We start from the raw sequence: 21,100 nt of genomic DNA, 5'->3' as shown, positions 1-21,100 counted from the left end.
GCAACGCCGCCTACCTCCTCAAGGTGAGGGTATTCAACCACTGATGGGCAGCAGCAACAGCCCACTACCATCTGTCATGCAGAACGTAGGGAAACGGAGTCACATTGTGACAGAGACAAGAGAAAAGAGTTACCTGAAAGTCTTCACATATTGTGGGCTGAGCTAATAGCCAAGAAGGGCCGCTAAGCACTCCAGGAGAACACAATCCTTAAAAAGGGGGTGGAAAACATCTGCCCCATGGGTTAAAAATGCGGCCCTCTAGGCCCTTGAAACTTTCCCCCAGCTGTGCCCTCCCACCCATCTCACTGCTCTGCCTCACCACAAGAGTGCCTTTGCCTGCCTGGAATGTGTCCTTGTTTGCAGGATGATAATAATAATAATAATTTATTTATACCCCGCCCATCTGGCTGGGTTTCCCCAGCCACCTGGGCAGCTTCCAACAGAATATTAAAATACAATAATCTATTAAACATTAAAAGCTTTCCTAAACAGATAGAGAGCAGTGTGGGATAGTGTCAAAACCTCTGGCTTTTGTGAGGCTGGAATCCAGCCTGCTGTTACATCCATTGCTCAGTCTACCTTTGCCTCTGGCCTGACCCACCACTGGCATGTGCCCACCCTTCCAAGGTTGCCTGTAAGGTAACATAGTCTTCAGGCTGAAAGAGATTCCCCACTCCTGGTCTGAAATGTTGCCAACAGGTATACCACCTCAGATACAGAAGAGCTGCTTCACTAGGCGCAGATGCCCATTTTTTGGAGGTGAAATTTCTGCAATGGGTTCTGCCTTGACTTTGGGGGTGGAAGGAACCAGCCAGCTTTTCAAACCCCCGCTGAACTTAAAGATGATGGCTTCAGTCCCACAGTCTTGAGCATGCACTCAGTGGGGCCAAGCAAGCGTACGTGACTGATTGCACAATGGCTGGGGAAGTGGTTTCGAGTGTTGCTTGTAGGTTTTTGTTTCATATTGTGTGCAAAGAGGATGTGGCCATTTTTCAATGGAAAGCACACAATTACTTTTTCTGTTGACCAGTATAATAAGAGTCAAACATGGGGGGGCAGGGAACGCCATCCAAAAATGTTGCCAAATGCTTTCGGTTGGACAATGGCCCTGGGAAGCCAAAGAGGCTGAGGTTGTGTCTGCAAGGCTTTGCCTACATCTGCATGGTGCAGAAGTGCAACAGGAGGGCAGCATTAACATCTTCCCACAATACACACTCACACTAAATGTCACATTATGCACTTGCATAAGAATGCCATTTGCTATTCAGGTCAGCATTCCCTTTTCTAGAAAATTTCTCAGTTGATATTATAAGAAGGCAGCACTAGCAACATAATCTGTCCCACTTTCACAGGGAAAGACCAGCCAAGAAAATGTACAGGCATTCAGCCACATATCCTCCACTTCACTGTATAAACAAAATTCCCAAGCAAATGAGAGCCAGTGTGGTATGGTGGATAGAGTGTTGAAATAGGACTGGGAGCCCAGGGTTCAAATTCCCATTCATGCACAAAGTTACTGCATGATTTGGGGCCAGTCACAATCTCTCCGCCTCCGCTACTCTACAAGTTTTGATATACCGTATTTTTCCCTCTATAACACGCAGATTTTTTCTCCTAAAAAGGAAGGGGAAATGTCTGTGCGTGTTATAGAGCGAATGTGTGGTCCCTGGAGCCGAAAAATGAGGCAAAAATCAAATCGCGACGCTTCAAGGAAAAGCGAAACCTGAAAAGAGGAAGCGGCTGCTTTCCTGCATTCTGCCTCAGGGTCTTACTGCCCACCCTCCTCTGTTTCGTTGCTGTGTTTGCTGAAACGGAACAAAGAGCAGGGAAAGCCCCTCCCCTCCAGGCAAGCTCCGGTGCTGCTGGGGGAGAGGGAGAGAGAGGGGGGAAGGGAGAGAGAGGGGGAGGGGGAGAGAGAGGGGGGAAGGAGGGAGGGGGGAGGGAGGGAGGGAGGGGGAGAGAGAGAGAGAGAGAGAGAGAGAGAGAGAGAGAGAGAGAGATGGCTGGCTGGCTGGCTGGCTTGGGTGGGGGAAAACTTTTGCCTTTCTTTCCTCCAACCGGTTAAATCCCTCTCCTGCATTCTTAGCCAGCTGCTTCTCTGCACACCCCTCTAATGTCCCTTCTTTGTTTTTCCTTCGCTCCCCACTTAAAATGTGGTTACAAAGCATAGATCCACATAGATCCTCAGGATCCTTGCATTGGGTCACCCCAAATTCACCATCAGATCACATAGCATGTCCATGGCTACAGCCTGCCCCACCAAAATCACGCACCCACTGTTGCCTGGGGCTGCAATGGTGCAAAAACGTGGTTAAAAAGCATGGATCCACAGGGATTCTCAGGATCCTTGCATTGGGTCACCCCAAATTCACCATCAGATCACATAGCATGTCCATGGCTACAGCCTGCACCAAAAAAATCACGCACCCACTGTTGCCTGGGGCTGCAATGGTGCAAAAACGTGGTTACAAAGCATGGATCCACAGGAATTCTCAGGATTTTGGCATTGGGTCACCCCAAATTCACCATCAGATCACATGTCTGTGGCCACAGCATGAAGCCCAAAAATGATACATCCACTGTTTCATTCAGAATGTTTTTTCCCTTGTTTTCCTCCTCTAAAAACAATGTGTGTGTTATGGTCAGGTGCGTGTTATAGAGCGAAAAATACGGTAGTTCGCGTTGGGGTGAAGACTATGTATACTACTTTTGAGGTGCTTGAAGTAAAATGGACTATAAATACAATCAAATGAATAAACAAACTAGGTAACTTACTATGATACTTGGTAGCTCAGAAGTGAGTTTGTACTTACTTTAAATGTAAGGTAATAAAAACAAAGGCTAAAAAGACTCTTTAGCCATCACCTTCTTGCAATGGCACAAAAGAGAGCCAGCAGGCTGAGAAATAAGGAAGCCCTAGAGTCCCACTGATTCCTGACCTCCCCACCCCCCAAATTACTCTATAGTTAAATGATAAATTAATTCCACGACTGTCAATCTTATATATACCCAACATGGCAACATCCATGCACAAGGGGGGAGTGTCAACAGGCTTGGGGAAAACTCAAGGTTTACAAAATATTTTAATGAGGCTAATTTATATTTCAGTATTTACATTGCTCTGTGCTCCACAAAGATTGCATCAGTAATGTTTAGGAAACCCCAATAAGGCATTTGGAGAGAGAAACAGAGGCACAGAGAGGGGGGTGGGGGTGGCATGCCTGAAGAGACGTTGGCTGACTTGAGACTGGAACTTCTCACCACACCATGAGGGACTACAATGGATTAACTCAACACACTGCTGAGGCAGGAAGGAGGCAATAAGTGTTTACTATTTCTGAAAATGGTTGCATTACAAGCTGCTGGGTGAAGTGGCTTCTATAGAACGACAGTAGCTCTTCCTCTTAAAAAGAGGCTTTGAGCTTGAGGTGAGAGTTGGCACATGCAAGAGAAGGAGCTCCATAAGGAAAACATAACTGTGAGGGAGGAGGAACACACATCACCAAGCCTACCATCTTCTCAGTGTAAGACTCCTGGGAATCTGAGTACCGTATTTTTCGCCCTATAGGACGCACCGTCCCATAAAGCGCACCTAGTTTTTTTGGGGGGAAATAAAGGGGGGGAAATTATTTCCCCCCCAGGCGTGGGGCTGGGGCGGGGGAGGCCCGAGCTTCCCCCGACCCCAGTCCCCAAACAGGCAGCTCTCTGCAAGCCGTGGGAGCCCAGGGCTGGCTCCCGCTGCTTGCGGAGAGGTCCGCGAAGCCTGGACGCGCTGAGCTCAGCGCGCGCAAGCTTCGGCATGCAGGCACCTCTCCGCAAGCAGGGGTAGCGCTCCGCTGCTTGTGGAGAGGTCCGCGAAGCCTGGAGAGCGAGAGGGGTCTGTGCGCACCGACCCCTCTCGCTCTCCAGGCTTCAGCGAAAGCCTGCATTCGCCCCATAGGACACACACACATTTCCCCTTCATTTTTTGAAGGGAAAAAGTGCGTCCTATAGGGCGAAAAATACGGTACGTACTGAGGGCATGTGAAGAGAAGAAACAGGAACAGCAAATAAATGCAGAACCATTTGAGAAAACAGTTCATTGTAGAGGACAATGGATAATGCTATATACAGTGTATTGGGGAATTGTCACCAAAAAAAGTGAAATAGACTTTGAGGAAGACAAGGGCCTACCATCTCACTGCTGGAGGCCAGGGAATGAAGATCCTTGGAGCACATGCAAAACAAAATGGCAACAAGGTTAGCTCTGTACTAAAGCCCTCCAGAAAGGAGGTTCACCAATACAGAAATGGATCAGAGTTTGAGCCACGCTAAAGAAAGTCTTTGCGGTATCTAAACGTTTTAGCAAACCCTGACATTGTGCACAAGACAGTAAAATAGTTTCATGCATTTACCACAGGCCTTCTAATGGAGTTCATTCACACAGGGTTAATTTCACAAAAACTAGAAGGAATGCCACACAATTCCTTCATACAGAAATATGCAGAGAAGATGAAGAAGAAAGCAAAATACAGAATGGCCACATTCAGATTATCTTATTTGGCTTAATAACAATATTATTGAAAGGACTTGATTGCTATATGAACATATTATAATTGCTAATTCCATGAATAACTCTCTTAAATTAATGATAATGTTTGGTTTTGCTTATAATATGTGTATGGTATTTTCAGGCCTTCAGTAACCTATACTTTGTTTTGTTATATTGTTTCTTTGGGGGAAAAGGTATCATTGAAGAAAGACACAAAGAACAAATTAAAAAATAATGAGCCTTTTGGCCATGCACACAGCACTTTGCTCGTCCCTGTGAATGGACTACAATTAACCAGGAAGTCTCTACTTAACCACAGTTTCATGTTTCCTCTGATCCAAGAAACTATGTTTACCAGTTACAGAACAAGTCAGGATCATAAACCACAGGTTGCAGTTGGTTTAGAATCTTCCATAACAGATAAGATGTGGTTAACCTGCAATGGAAAACACTGGGATCTACTTTTTGGATAATTTCCAAAGAAGACCATGTTTGATATACTGACTTGTGGACTAGCACAGTACAATAAAGTACTGACTTAAATTGAATAAGCGAAGCCATCGTGCTTTAGGGTTCAGAACCACCTGTCAGTCACAGACTCTGCAGTGGAACGAAGAGGCCCACTTGGTTCAAGCGACAGCATTTATTGACAGAACAATGTTTTTCGAGGCAACATGACCCTGAGCATCAGCCAGTTTTCCTGAACGGAGACATGGACTATGGGTCAGCGCATCAACCTCCATCTCCTAAAAAGAAATCTGCCAGCAACTTTTGTTACCATAAATGCTACTTTCTCCAGACACATTTCACATCTAGTATGGCAAGCGGGTGAATGGGTGGCTGGTTTGGGCCCCTAGTTGTTCACAGTGTGATCCTATGTACCGTATTTTTCGCACCATAACACGCACCCGACCATAACACGCACATAGTTTTTAGAGGAGGAAAACAAGAAAAAAAATATTCTAAACGAAACAGTGGATGTATGATTTTTGTGGTTCATGCTGTGGCCACAGACATGTGATCTGACGGTGAATTTGGGGTAGCCCAATGCAAAAATCTTGAGGATCCATGTGGATCCGTGCTTTGTAACCACGTTTTTGCACCACTGCGGCCCCAGGCAACAGTGGGTGTGTGATTTTTTTGGTGCAAGCTGTAGCCATGGACATGCTATGTGATCTGATGGTGAATTTGGGGTGACCCAGTGCAAAAATCCTGAGGATCCATGTGGATCCGTGCTTTGTAACCACGTTTTAAGTGGGGAGGGAAGGAAAAGCACTCAAGGGACAAGGTGCACGCGTGGGGTGGGTGGAGAAGGATGCTGTTAATAATGCAGAAGAGGGGTATAAGAGAAGGCTCCTCTCCTCTTCCGCTTTGCTCCTTTAAAGGCTCTGCTTCTCTCCCTCTTCCCCAGCTCGCTGAAAAACTTTGCTGCTATTTAGCCCGCTGAGTGGGGAGGAGAAGGGACAGAGAGCCTGCTTGCGAAAAAATTTGCTGCTATTTAGCGAGCTATTCTCTCCCTCCTCCCCAGCTCGCTGAAAAAAACAGCTCCCTCCTCCCGGCTCGCTGAAAAACTTTGCTACTATTTAGCCAGCTGAGTGGGGAGGAGAAGGGACAGAGAGCCTGCTTGCGAAAAAATTTGCTGCTATTTAGCGAGCTGTTCTCTCCCTCCTCCCTGGCTCACTGAAAAAAACAGCTCCGGACTCGTGTAAGCGGCTCCTCTCCTCTCCCGCTTTGCTCCTTTGCAGAAGCAGGCTCTCTGTCCCTCTCTCCTCCCCACTCAGCGGCTCTTCTCCCGCTTTGCTGTTTCAAAGCGAGCCACGGAGGAGGGAAGGAAGGGGAACCATGGATCCTCTGCTGACTGCAGCAGATCCCCCCGCCATCCGTAGGCATTCGCTCCATAACACGCACAGACATTTCCCATTACTTTCTAGGCGGAAAAAAGTGAGTGTTATGGTGCGAAAAATACGGTATGTCTACTCAGAAGAAAGCCCTATTGACTTTGGTGGGACATACAACCAGGGTTGCAGCCTTGGACCCTGAAAAGGAAATGCTAAACTGTTCTCTCTCTGTCTCTGAAGATAAACATTGCAATAAAAAGTTCTAAGAGAAACTACAATTCTGTCTTAAGAAATCACTCCTATGTTAATTTGAGCTAAAGAACTATGCAGGTTTCAGATGGGCTAAAGAACTTTCAAGTGCATTTTTATGTTCTGTTACAAGAAACCAGAATAAGATGGAAGGGTTTAATGCTGAAAGTCCGAAAATTCCCAAGTCTTAAGCCTGCCCTTGGAACTCAGCCGAATATGGTATCAGTCATTTCTCTACTTTGGTAAACATCCACAATCAGAGTAATCTTAATGGTATGCACTAAAAGCACAAAATATTGCCTCCCCAAAAGAGTCAGTAGCACCTTTACACCCAAGATTTCAGAAGGAAATCTGCACTGGTGTAACATTTGGATTATTTGACAGCCCATTTTTTCTAACTCTATTGAACAAGGTATACGACTGAAGTCTTCGCACTCACTCTTGGGTATTTCTGAACTAACACAAATTACTGCCATTTCAGAGACACCGTCCAGTACTGCGTGCCACACTCCAAATACCTTGCACACTTGCCTTGACACACACATTGAAGTCCCCATTTTTATTTCTATGCCTCTCCAAATTAACAAATGTTTTAAAGTGATATAATTGTCATAATTGCCAAATGATTTATTATACAGAGTAGAACATTTCAATGGTGGCCGCATTCAAAAACTTTCCAACCGGGCATGCACATTCTAGTGCATGTGAACACACAGCCGTCATTCAAAACGGTTTTTAGATACTACATAGAGTTTTCATATATTCATTGTAGAGAATGATCCCATGAAAACCTCACAGCTTTCTCTATGATGCATTTTAACCTCAGCTTTTTTTCCAGAGTGAACTTGGCAGAACGCAGTTTCAGCACCTCTCAGGTGGGTGCCATTGCCATTCTAAGAGAAAGAAGGAGGCATTCATGGTGAGTTCCAGCACCTCTTTTTTGATAAAAAATAGTACTGATTTTAACCAAATCCATCCTATGGAAGGCAGGGGTGCCAACTTGAATGAAATATTTGGCGGGGGGGAGGGGGGGAGCTAAGCCTCACACCACATAACTGATCACAAAACACGATACATGCCCACCATCTGAATGGCAGTGCCCATCAACTTTTGGGGGATGGCCCCCTCAATTATTTTATTAGAGGGGTGTGCAAAGGTACCTTGGTCTCTAGGAGTTGGCTCCTATGATCCATGGGCACTTCTAATTTGTGATTTACTACTGCTTTCAAAACCTTTGAAATTTGTATTATATTTAAAAGTGATGTGTGTGGGGGGGAACCCTCTTAACGTCCTTTGGATTTGAAGAACAGGAGTGCAAAAGGATTTGGCCTTCAAGCATTTCACATGGGCAAACAGCCATGCACAGCCAAAACGATCTTACGCAAGAAGACTGACGCCTTTTTTGCTGCACAGGGATGAAGGGATATTAAGAATAAAACCTGGGAGCAAGTTTTTAGTGAACTCAAAGGGACTTAGTTCTGAGTAAACATGCACAGGGTGGTCTGTTAAATTGTCCCATTTCTTTTAGGCTACTTACACAGCTTGCTTTTCCAACACTGATGTGACTCTGATGCAAGAACATGACAGAGTACTACGACAGAGAGCTTTTGAAAAGAACAAAACTAGTTTTGAGAGCATTCAACCTGAACACTAGAAGGTTGGGAAAGAAACGCCGAGATGTGCCTAATGGGCCACCTGAATGCCGTCCTGGGAAGTCAGGCAAGTCACAGAAAAGCAACACTCCAAACACTCAGCAACCTCTCTCTTGGGGTGAAAGAGCACAGAAGCACTGCACAAACAGGCACTCATGCATTAGGCACAGAAAGGCAAGTATGGAAGAAATACAACTCACAGCACACTGATTTCCACCACCACCCTTTAAAGAAGCAGAGCCCCCCTTCTAGCACCAGCTAAAATCCACTGCTTGATTATGAAACTTGCAGTCAATAACGTGTGCCATTTTCCCTACTGGTCCAGAACTGTTATCACCAGCCATTTGCCTCCAGTAAACAAACAGGTCAAGGCTAGCAGAGGCTTATCAATGGGGATCTGCTAGCGTTCTTTACCTAATTGTCGAGTCTAATAAATTCTGCCCCTCAGTCTACTTTGACATGCCAAGGGCACTTGAAAACTAAGGCAGAGGGAGAAAGGGGCAATCTTAAGTTTTAAAGGGCTTAGCGAAGCCGGGGACAGGGATGGGCCCTTACATGTTAAATGCCTAACATGATGCTAGCACCTTGAGATACAAAGATTGCCCAGTTAAACCTCTCTCTGTGTGTGCGTCACTAGTACTTGAGCCTATGGAAAAGATACCAGTACTAATACGTATTTCAGGCTTTTGTCGTCAGAGCTCTGCCCTTCACTCAAGGAAATTGGAAATACAGAGAAATGATAGAAAGCAAGCAACAAAAAGCACTTACCTGGGCTGTTTTACCCTGCAAGACACAGGCAAAAAGCAGCTTAAATCAAACAAAACTAAAATAAGGCTCGTAGCAAGGCAACTCTGAACAAGAACATTGCTACTTCTGTAAAACAAGACAGAAGGCACAAGCCTGCCTGGACCTGGGCTTTCTACCCAGGCACCTCTTAGGCCAGTTGTGATGGCACAGTGGCAAGAGAGAGATGTTCTGTATGTGCTCAGAAGTGCTGTCTTCTGTAATAACAAGTTAAGGAATAACAGGAGACTTGGTTTCTGGACTGAAAATCCATTCCAGAGCAGAGTTACATAGCTGTTGTCTCATTAAGCAGCAAGGCAAGAATTGTCCTTAATGAGAGGCATCTCCACCCACTAACATGCATCAGGAGGCAATGATACCCGAGTGCTTGCTGGATGGGACAATCCCTGCACCTTGACAAGGGTGCAATAAATCCTTGGCAGTGCTAGAAAAAAAGGGGCAAAATGGAGCATGATAGGAGGGATTTAAGAGAACTGTCCCTTGGCTTTGTAGCATCAGTTCCAAAATGGAAAACTGGGAGGATGGAATCAGAGCTTCTGATCCCCACAGCCCAGAAATGTGGATGCTTTAAACAATATCTTGTCCTTACAGTTGGGCCACCAGCATGAATGTCTTTCCAAACGGAGAGCATGTGGTGCAGCACAGCGCATAAGCTCCCAAGCTCAATTCCTCTCTCGAATAGAGGGTCAGCAGAGACCTTGGCTCAAGAGCTGGGAGAGAAGCTGCAAGGACTCGCTAGGCAAAACGGAGCAATGCCTCAACTCTGTACCAAGCAGCTCCTTGTGGGTTGCATCCAGTTGGTGTCCCCTCCACTAATAGAAGGCCCCTTCCCCCCGTGACCCCCTCAAGCTGGGCAACAGTCTGGGAGGTGGAAACTGCTGAGGATGGCGTTGATCCCTCTGACGCTGACAGGAGACTCTGGAGTGTCCCAGGACAAGGGGACAGAGAGAATGTATCTGCCTGACCAGGGAAAATTCATTTACTTCTGTTTGCGCATTATGGCATCCAACCAGGAGCACGAACAGTTGCCATCGCAGACGAATTCTGTCTACAAAGTACTCTCTCTGTGTTGTCAGGAGATGTGAGGGAGGCAGGGAGAGATGCCACTGTTTAGGCTTTCACCGGTGATAACCAATTCTGACATCTCTCCTGCCACAGTGACAACAGAGGCCCTGCACGCTGACCCAGGAAAAAGAAGCTCTGAACAGAGAAGGACTCTCTGTCCTAACAACTCAGCCGTGCAGGGATGGCGATGGGCAGAGGCAGAGCTGGGCGCCTGTCAGCAGAAATATCGACATGCATATTCAGAGAAGGGTGCAGAACAAGAGGGGATAACTGGGCTGGGATAATTTCGACTGACTTGCTGAACAAGGAAATGAGAGGTGGGTGGGCAGAAAGAGGCTGTAGGGCTGTATCTTTTGTACATGGGTCTGATATGTTAGGGGGCTGGTTGTGATGGAATGGTGGTGAAATAATGGTCTTCTGCACATACTTGAAGATATTGCCTTCTGCAATATGTGGAAGTGTAATGGGCAGGGCAAAGACAAGGATCGAGGAAGGCAGGAACTGCTGGGGTGAGCTGCATTTTTTAAAATGGCAAACTCTAAGTTGTGTGGAGTTGATCAGATTTATCCATTCTCTGAGTGTCAGTCCTTATGCAGCCAAAACAACCCCATCTATGCACAAAAAAGGACCTAACATCAGGTCTGGGTGAACCCCAAAAGTTTGCAAATGTACAAAAAAGGGTGCAAAACTTAAGCGGGGAAGTGAATCTCAAAAAACAGCCCAATGAAAACTAAACACGCTCAGTGGCCATGGAATGGGGGAGAGGAGGGAAAGGAACTAGGGGAGAAGAGGGAGGGGAATGGCACGGCCAGCATCGTTCCACGCTGCAACACTTTGCTGCGGATGCTATCTGCATATACTGTGAGCGATCTCAATTTCTCCAAGCTCAAGAGAGAAACATCAGTGGGCTTGGGGAAAAGTTTGCAGAATGACAAAATATTTGGTGGTGGGAAGGAAACCCTTGCTAGGGAAATCCCTAAACAAGATTATGCATGCTTAGTCAGCTGGAATGCTTACTCCGACTATGTGGAGGGGGGGTGGGTAGACAGAATACTGGGGGCAGCGAGGGTGGAGTGGAGTGCCTTGAGAGAGCGTGTGACTAGAAAGGCTCACTCCACACCGCAACATTTAGTGCAAGCTCCAGTAGTCTACATAAAATGACATTTGGTTTCAATATTTATGGAACTTTCCCAACATACAGAACGTTGAAATCAGGTACACACGAAGCTCTAGGTAAACTCTGATTATTAGAGAAAAATGGGTGGGAGGGAGGGACATTTGTATGTTTGGTGCCTAAAATGCACACCCCCACCTCTAACTTAGAGGCAAGATTGCTACCCAACTATTAGCATCCCAATCCTCTACGTGGTTAGTACAGATACTGAGGGGGTGTGGCAAACAAGTAACACAGACAAGAAATAAGTCACTATTTGGAGCACTAAGTTTAGGGAGGGAGAAATTATTCTGCATTGGTTTTTTCCAGTCCACACCAGCTGAACGTCAATCCAAGTAACATCCCCCAGAACAGCAAATCCTTTTCAGCGTTTCCAGCAAAACACGATACAATTTGGTGCTTCTCTTGCACTCCTAACACCGAGCAAAAGGTATAATTTTTTTAATGATTTAAATTTAGACCATGACAGAAGCTTAAAGACGGAAACAAATGCAGAGGAATTTGGGAGACCTGACTTAACGAAACTGAATTTAGAGAGAATCCATTTTTGGGGTAGTTCTTCCACATCCTCCCTCCCTCGACTCCAAAGCAAGTGTTCCTTTGCCATCCTCCCTGCCTTCCCATGTATTCCACCCACTCTAATTCTCTGCTTTTTAACAGACAGAAACCTTTTTCTTTCTTTTTTTACAAAAAAAAAAAAAAAAATGACTTCTCCAAACCAACTCTCTTCCCCAGTCCATGTCCCTCAATCTCACTGATGTGGTGCAGGCGTTGTTGTTTTAAACACCTCTTGTCCATTCCTCTGGCTTATTCCTGGGGGGAACCACTGGCCCCACCTCAGTCCATGTCCTTCATCTGCAGTGGGGACAGGGCGTTCCTGGCTCTTCCCTGCTTTCCCTTTTCCACCCACTCTCACCTTTATAAAAACACAATGTTAAGTCTCCCGGAAAGTGCTTGCCGCACATTTAAGTGTTTATCTTACTGCACTTAAAAGCTCATTTTAGAAACAGCTGAAAGCAATTTATTTCTGCCTGTTTTCAGGCTTCTGCGTTAGCCCTTCTGGGAGAGAACGATAACATCCCAAAGGCTTAAGTCAGTGCAAACGACAACACTGGCTGCCGCACCAATAGCTGCTAAATCACCATTTGAGCTGACCATCATCTGTGGCTGGGAGATTGGAGCTGTCAAGAGTCAAATCCTGTCAGTTCAGAAAAACTGTCTGTATACTGTATGGACATATTATACTAAAGAAGCAAGTGGCAATGGAAAACAATGCATGGAAGACTCAAATGGTGAAGGCGATAATGAAATAATACAAAGTGAGAATTCTATTATTGAACAGATACTGCATTTGTGTAAGGTAATGGCCCATATAACTTTCTAAATCCCTGTAAAGTGCTGTGGCATCACCTTAACTTGGATAGCATTTTTTGCTTAACCTTGGAAGGCTATCTGATTCTACACCCCACTCTCAGGCACAGAATAGGACCTCAGCTCTGAACCAATTGATAATTTATATCAACCGCAGTTCCATGAAGGTCTCAGATTGCCTTAAAGCAGAGATGGGGAAACCTGTTCCCTTCAGATGCTGTTGGACTCCAATTCCCATCAGCCCCAGCCAGCATGGCCAATGGTCAGAGATCATGGGAATTCTGCAACAACTGGAGGGCCAGAAATTCCCTGCCCCTCTCAGGATTAATTTCTCCTTCTTCACTGCTTACCCCACAGGAGTAGGATGCCAGCATTATGGCTGTGAGAAGGGACAACTGTACGGGGAGACTACTCAGTAGAGTAGTCAGAATTAACTGATTGACTACCAAAAATGATCTTGGCCGAATAAACCCAGAAAGCCATCGGAAAGCTACAGGAGCACACTTGTCCCATGTTTGGTTCAGGCAGATTAAATGCTGTGCCCTAAATTAGTGCTGACATGATTGCTGTGTAGAATTTGGCTGCACAGTGGTTGCAAAGCTCCTACTGGACAGCGCCTGTGACGGAAACTGCACTGGGTGGGGGCACGGATTCATCTCCCCATATGGCTATGGTCTGGGACCAACAAAGGTGGGCAGCTGAGAAAACACAACAGCGAGGCATGAAGCAGATAAGGAGAAACTGCAGAAACAGACTCTGCAAGGGGGAAATGGCACAGGAATGGAAATTTGGAGGCCGGGAGGAGAAACTATACCCATAGTAGTTTGTGCCTTGAGAAGCTTTCCAACCAATACGTATTGCAAATTTTCAGTTTCCTTAGCCAGTGTGCACAGCCCAAAGCGAGGTGGTGGTGGAGGGGACACTGTTATGGCCACCCCTCTCTGCCACCAGTAACAAGTCTTTATCCCTCAGTCTAACAGAATGCACACTGGAAGTCGTTCTGCTTGCTCTATGAGGCACAATAGTGCCAAAGGAAAACCATGATTAGCTGGGCAGGATCACCAAGCAATCGTTTGGATCAGTGCCACGATGTGCTGCCTCTCACCTCATTGATGCGGATCTGCTGGAGCTCTTGTTCAGCTGCAGTCAGAGGAGCCGGAGCAGAGTAGGACGACACGTGCTTCTGGTAACCACTGAGCGAGATGTCTTCCTGTAGTCAGACAGAGGTGGTGATGTAGCAGCCACAGATATGGTTCAAAGGACAACAGAGATGAACGGGGGCACATTTTCTTATGGGCTACATAGGTCAGGCAGCCCATAAGCTTACACACAAAGGCAACTCCAGTCAATGCTATCAGCTGGCTTTGTTGTGCAGGGCCAGGAATAGCAACTCACTGTTAGCATCAACACTCTTGACAAGCTCTCATTTAAAACTGCAGCATAGCACACATTGCTAAAAGGGGACATCACCTATTTCCAACATGAGTTAATGCATTAACTCATGGGTAGGCAAACTAAGGCCCAGGGGCCAGATGCGGCCCAATCGCCTTCTCAATCCGGCCCACGAACGGTCTGGGAATCAGCGTGTTTTTACATGAGTAGAATGTGTCCTTTTATTTAAAATGCATCTCTGGGTTATTTGTGGAGCATAGGAATTCATTCATATTTTTTTCCAAAATATAGTCCGGCCCCCCACAAGGTCTGAGGGACAGTGGACTGGCCCCCTGCTGAAAAAGTTTGCTGACCCTGCTAACTGATGAAAGAAAAAGGAGCAGTAGTGGCTGGCAGGTGGTGAAGGCAGGATAGTGTTGCTTACCTGGCTTCCCAAATCTGTGCATGACGCCTGGTTACTGAGAGAAGAGGGGCAAGGAAGCAGGTAGCTCAGCACAGTGCGGCTGCAGCAGTGGAGTCGACCCAATGCTCCGGCCACTGCCCCTACACAGAGCTCTCCACTTCTCAGTAATTGGCAGCGCCATGAGCCACTGAGAAGTCAGGTAAACAATGTCGCCCTGCCCTGACAGCTGCTACTGGAAAGGAGTTCTTCGGTCAGTTTCACTACGATTCAGAAACAAGGGCATGGAATGCATTTGTATGAAATGCTGGACCATGGTGTGGTGCAACAAGACTGAGCCTGTGCAAGTCACTGGCACATGTGTTCTCCCCCCCCCCCCCCGCAGAGCATCCATGAGAAAAAGTGCAGAAACATCTGTTCTTGATTAACCAGGGTAAGCATAGAAATCTAAATGGTGGTTCAACTTAACTATGGCTTTCTAAAACAAGCCAGCTTAATAAACCATGGTTCATCAAGCTGGTTTTATTTGGAGCAAACCACAGTTAAAATCAACCTGCTGTTTGCCCAGGTTCAGACCTAATGCTAGGCTGCGCTTAGAGAAAAATGGAAGCAAAAGCTTTCCAGTTCTTCCCTGTGGCCAACCGCAGAGACTCCTCCACCCAAAGAAGATTGCAGGTGTTGGCAAAAAGCCCATACAAGTTCGACTCTGCTTCTGGAGGCATGGGTACCAGCCAATGCTCAAACTGGTTAACAGCATAGAATCACAATGTTTTCAATGTAAAAGGCATAGCTTAAAAGAATAAATATGCCACCACTGAGAGGAACTTGTCCAATGTTAGCTGGTCAAGTACACTGGGCTTAATATTAGATTTTCTGTCAAATGACAGGCATGTCTTGAGGATTTCACAGTTAGATATAACTACTGAAAGTTGCAGACAAACAAAAACGCAAGATTCCTCCCACGCAATATAGTGTGATCTCATTTCATGAGCAATGCTGCCACCTTATGGTGCTTTCCTAGAAAGCCACAGTGCCATGAAAACCATGGCTAGCAAACCAGGGTTGGCTATTGCATCGTGTGTAGAATCATGGACTACCCAAGTTTCATATCAGTACACCCACACAAAAGGAAGTGCTCAAACTTGATGTTAAGCCTATGCACCTCCTTTCCTTTCTGTCTTTCATCCATCTATCCATCCACCTAGGAGTACTGCTCTAATTATGGAGAGGAAAGGTAGAGACAGGGCCTTAATGAAGACCATACAGCCCAAACTCTGACCCTCAGCAAGTGTGGATCCAAAAGGATTAAAAATAATAATCATCACAAATTAAATAAATCTGTGGTGGGGGGAAATGGTAAACACTGACAATCTCAGTTAGTTTAAGAACTTAAGAAACCTGTTGTATCAGGCCAAAGGTCCATCATCCTGTTCACACAGTAGCTACCTTGATGCCCATGGGAAGCCCAAAAGCAGGACATGAGAGCAACAGCGCTCTCCCTACCTCTGCCAGAGGAATACCGCCATAGGTTTTTTTTACCTATGTCATTTTAAACTCTGATATGAATGGTGTATTCTTAGTTTTAGATTTTGATTTTTGTGGAAATTGTTTCCCATTTGGTTGTGAATTTTTTTTTATGTGGTTTATTTATTGTTTATGACTTTTGTAATTATGTAAATCTTGTTATGCTGTAAGCCGCCTTGAGCATTGTTTTTTTTAACTGTGGAAAGGCGGCATTCAAATAATAATAAAAAAAGATGATAACAGTGGAGGTCAAACACAGCCATCATGGCTAGTAGCCACTGATAGCTTTATCTTCCAGTTTCCCAGAAAGCTTTTATTATTACTATTAACACACTTGATTTTCTTCTGCCTTAAATACCCAAAAACTACTCAAAGGGGGTGTGGGAGAGGGGGTTAAATTGACCCAGAAAAATGCCTGCCTTCTAGATGTAAGGTTCTGAGCAACACGGTACAAGACAACAATGGCTAAGGCTCTTCCTGACGGCCCTGCTGCATATTGCCGTACCTTAACTGTTCCAAAGAGCTCGTCCTTCACATGTCCTCCTCCAAACTCTTTCTTCACTGTTGCTCTGGTTGCTGCATAGAGCATCTTCAGTCTAACCTGGACATACAGAGAGAAACATCAGTGACAAGGACAAGTCACTCCATGACTATGAAAACATAAGAAGAAGAAGAAGAAGAAGAAGAAGAAGAAGAAGAAGAAGAAGAAGAAGCCGCCTATCAGACAACTCTGGGTGGCTCCCAACACAATATTAAAAACAATAAAACATTGGCCATTAAAAACTTCCCTAAACAGGGCTGCCTTCAGATGTCTTCTAAAAGTCATATACTGAATTATCTGTCTGACATCTGACAGGCACCACTACCGAAAAGGCCCTCTGCCTGGTTCCCTTTAACTTCACAGCTCACAATGAGGGAACCGCCAGAAGGCCCTCAGAAATGGACGTTGGTGTCCAGGCTGAACGATGAGGGTGGAGATGCTCCTTTAGGCATACAGTGCCGAGGCCATTTAGGGCTTTAAAGGTCAGCACCAACACTTTGAATTGTACTTGGAAATGTACTGGGAGCCAGTGAAGATCCTTTAGGATTGGTGTTATATGGTCCTGGCTGCCGCTCCCAGTCAATAGTCTAGCTGCCGCACTCTGTATGAGTTGTAGTTTCCAAGTAACTTTCAAAGGTAGCCCCACATAGAGCACAATGCAGTAGTCTCCCAATTACAATGGTCATGGAATGCTGTAACTGCAGGGTTTTACATTTGTGGGTTCTGAGCACATTCTTTATTAAGGAATATGTCCCCTTGCTAATATTTTTAGATAGCCATCTTCAAACTACTGTTCCAAAATACATTCAGACAGACTAGAAAGTCAACCATGTGAGGGCTTGCAAGTATAAAATCTATAGGGCTGCCAATATAAGCAATTACACAGAGTCAATTGAACTGGCAGCTATTCCCCAGGAGGTATTATGGATGATCTTATCACAGAGTTCAACATCAGGACTTGGGGGATGGTTAGCAACTATTGTTCCTATTACTGTAACCTTTTTACCTTAACTGCCTTCACAGCTAGCAGGGTTTTATGTTTTAATAACTGGGTGAAATATTCAAGTTTATTGATACTTGGGTTAACCTCCACCCCCGGCCGAGGGGAAAAAATCCCTTGACCCTCTCTCATACTGTTGGTGGCTATGTATGAATGCTGTTAGCACAGGTAAGACACAGAAATATACGTACTGTTTTTCAATATAAAAATATTTACACTCTGCCATTTGAATTAAAAATAAAAATCTTCAAAGCAGCTCAAATTTAAAATCCAAATATTTTTTAAACTATGAATAAGGCAAAATGCCACAAGCAGAACAGAAGAAAATTAGTAACTCATTAGTTAAATGGTAAAAAGATAGTCAGCAGGACACACCTATTGTATTCCCTCAAACTCAGTCCTGCAGACCTTCTGAAAAAAGCACCTCCTTTGCTGCCTGTCTAAATGTTAGCACAGTAAAACTTCCCAGGAAGGAGTTCCACAATTCTGGCAACATTTTTGGTGCCACTGTTAAAAAGACCTTGTTCCAGAGAGTAACCATACACTACACTGAAGAGAAGAAAAGGCTCCAGATCAGAACCTCCACGGAAAATCTCAAAATACAGGCAAATTCATATGGGAGCCCCAAGGATTCACAGCAACCTTCCCCAACCTGAGGCCCCCTTAGATGTTGCTGGACTCCAGCTCCCATCATCCCTATGCTCCAATAGGATGAGAGTGTTGGAGATACGTGCAAATGTGTATGTGAATCCGGTCTTGGGTGTTTGATTTTCGTTGTTGTGTATACTGTGTATATACGGACAATGACAATAAATTTATCTAATCTAATCTATGCTGTCTGGGTCTGATGGGAACTGGAGTCCAACAACATCTGAAGGCCACAGGTTGGGAGAGGATGATTTAGGAGTTTTATGATTTTGTATTATTATAATATTTATCAACTTCACTTTCATAGAAAATGTAACGAGGTGGTGATTTAAACACGGGTGCCGATTTAAACATGGGTGCCATATGTTCCCCTTCAGCTAACTATAGTCAGAATTCTGGTGGTGTCAATCTCCACACAACCCCTCCATATTCTAGCCATCGAAGGTTTTAACTATGCAAAAACAATTTTAGAGTAATGTGTGGTCTGTGTTTTATTTGTTTATATTGCCCTTCCTTGTGTGTGTGGTGACCAGGGTCAGGGCTTTACTTGTGGTGTTACTTCTTCAGCAACTGTGGAACTCCTTCCCTCTTGAGATATGGCTGGTGCCACCATACGTACCTTGCTTTCTGCCACCGTCTAAAAACATACCTATTCACCCCAGGCTTTTGTAGGGGAGTGAGCTTTTAGGTGGAGTTTTGCAAACAGGTGTTTTTAAAAGGCTGTCTTATTTCAGCTGGCTCTGGTGTTTAAATTGTTGGCTTAAGTGTACAAATTGTGTTTTTACCAATTTTTATTGTAACCTGCCCTGTAATGACTTTTTGATGAAGGGTGGCATAGAAATGCATTCAATACATAAACAGGGGAGAATGTTTCCACTGATTTAGCTGATGATCCTTTAAAGAAACCTGGGGTGATCTGGGAAAGAGCTAGGGAAAAAGAATGGGAGCACTTCTCACAGAAATGACAAGCCATGTTAAAACATTGCCTCTGTTGGCCTCCAGATGGCATGCTAGTCTAATAAGAGCAGAGATTATAGGAGCAAGAATTCTGCAAGATTCTTTCAGAGTAGTTCACAACACAAATGCCTGGGAATGCAAGAATGTGTAAATGGCAATAGATAAGTACAACCCTCCATATTTACCCTTGTCCACAGAAATATTATATGATGAAACAATAGGATACGTTAAGTCCCTAAGGTTATCATCTCTGTTTGTAGGGGTTTTTTTTATCAAGTGATGGTCCATTTGACTGTTCTTTGAAGTCTGTTTTGAATGAATGCCTAAACATGGTGAGAAAGAATCACCTCCAATTTTCACATGATATTAAACCAGGGGTAGGGAACCCCTGGCCTGTGGGCTGATCGCAGCCCTCTAGGCCATGTTCCCCAAACTGTGCCCACCTGCCCATCACTGGTGACGTCAGCTGGTGGGCGGAAGGACCGTGTTCAGTCTTGCATTGGCTGCACAATCCTCTTCCCAGCAGGGAAAAGGACCTACCTTTTCACTTACAACCCACTGCATAAACCAGCTACCCATGCCACTTCAGCTCTGAGCCCTAGGAGAAAAGCAGAGGCTTACAGGAGAGTTGTCAGGAGACCAGGAGATGAAGAGCCACTCATAGCCCTGTGCATTCTGGGTGTCCAGGCGGTAGAGGATGTAGCATGGCTGCAGCTCATCCAGCAGCGGCAGCACAAAGGAGTCGTAGTCCTTATCCCAACGTCGAGACAGTTCTTTGTAGGCTCCAAGCACCAACTGCTCTGCAAGTTGGAGGGGGCGGGGCAGAGAAAACGAAAGAACTGTCAGCAAAAAGATGCGGCACTTAAACGCAGCACGGGTCATTTACAACCAGGGCTAAGGGAACCTTCTGCAGCCCCAGAACCACATGCAGGCAACTTTCTGGAGGTTGCAGTACAGTGGTGGGCAGAGCCTTTGTCTTTGTACAGTGGGCTGTATACATCTCAGCCATGCAAGCCAAAAGTTTCTACACCTGCCTACCCACCCTGCAAAAAAAAAAGGGGGGGGGAATTATCAAGGATGCATTCTAGCCAGGCAAAAGCACCTGAGGAGGGTGTGATGAAGAGAGCTGGAGAGAGGCTGGGAGGTCTGGGGGGCTGCAGTTGGGCCACCCAGGCCTGTTCTAAATCAAGGGTGAGGAACTTGCCACCTTCTCCCGCCAACCCAGATTCTTTGGTAAGGCCCACACATGCTTGGTTCATCATCATCATTTGTTGAAGCTATGCTCAAGGCAGTTTACAACATGACAAGATTTACATAATTACAAACATAACAGAAGTAATAAACAATAAATAAAATGCATCAAAAAGTACACAACTTAATGGAAACAATTTCTACATAAATCATAAGATCTGAAACTAAAGATACAACAACATCAATAACAGCAACAGCTGTCTCAACTCCCCGTAAACAATACTCCAGCCCAAGAATCTGTTCAACAGCCTCAGCTTTTGTAGCTGGAGTCAGTCAGCACTCCACTCTCCCAGGCCAGATGGGAAAGGAACAGTAAGGCAGGGTGCAGGTCTTACAAGGCTTACAGCCAATATGGTCTCATTTAAAACAACACAGATAAAAATTAAGAACAGTTGAAAAGAGGAGTCCTCGGTGCTAAGCAGCAGCCACAGTCCTTGTGAAGCCTGTCAAGCCAAGTGGAAGGAGGCAAGGGCAGGGCAGTTAAGGCCCTAGGCAGGCAGTCCTCCTTGGTTGCAATTACAAGCATCTTGGCTTTCCTTCCTTCTGAGAACCCCTGCTCACTCTTTTTGGTCAGAGAGACAGATCTGAGCACTTTGTGGGCAAAAAGTTCTGCCACGTTCCCTATGGCTGAAAAGAGGCGATAGTTCTGTTTCATGGGTTATGGAAAAATAAAAGGAGTTGGGTGCAAAGACAGAACGTCTGC

The 21,100-nt window shown here is 45.4% G+C and overlaps 1 protein-coding gene across 3 annotated transcripts in view; it reads right to left on the bottom strand.

The window, feature by feature from the left end:
* Positions 1–21,100, bottom strand: part of TWF2 (twinfilin actin binding protein 2) — a 64,929-nt gene that overhangs the window by 9,881 nt on the left and 33,948 nt on the right. The window contains exons 3-8 of one of the 3 annotated variants that reach the window (XM_081847409.1): positions 19,768–19,946; positions 16,506–16,601; positions 13,790–13,894; positions 9,039–9,053; positions 4,174–4,206; positions 15–71 (exon numbers count right to left, since the gene is read on the bottom strand). In XM_081847409.1, the coding sequence (XP_081703535.1) occupies positions 15–71; positions 4,174–4,206; positions 9,039–9,053; positions 13,790–13,894; positions 16,506–16,601; positions 19,768–19,946 (485 nt within the window). The remainder of the gene's footprint in view (positions 1–14; positions 72–4,173; positions 4,207–9,038; positions 9,054–13,789; positions 13,895–16,505; positions 16,602–19,767; positions 19,947–21,100) is intronic. The other 2 variants (XM_081847410.1, XM_081847411.1) reach the window with 2 other exon arrangements.

The sequence above is a fragment of the Podarcis erhardii genome, assembly GCF_964252035.2.
Source record: "Podarcis erhardii genome assembly, chromosome: 2".
In the NCBI taxonomy this organism is placed as follows: domain Eukaryota; kingdom Metazoa; phylum Chordata; class Lepidosauria; order Squamata; family Lacertidae; genus Podarcis; species Podarcis erhardii.
Note: the sequence above shows the minus strand (reverse complement) of the source record. Positions and strands in the feature narration are given on the sequence as shown.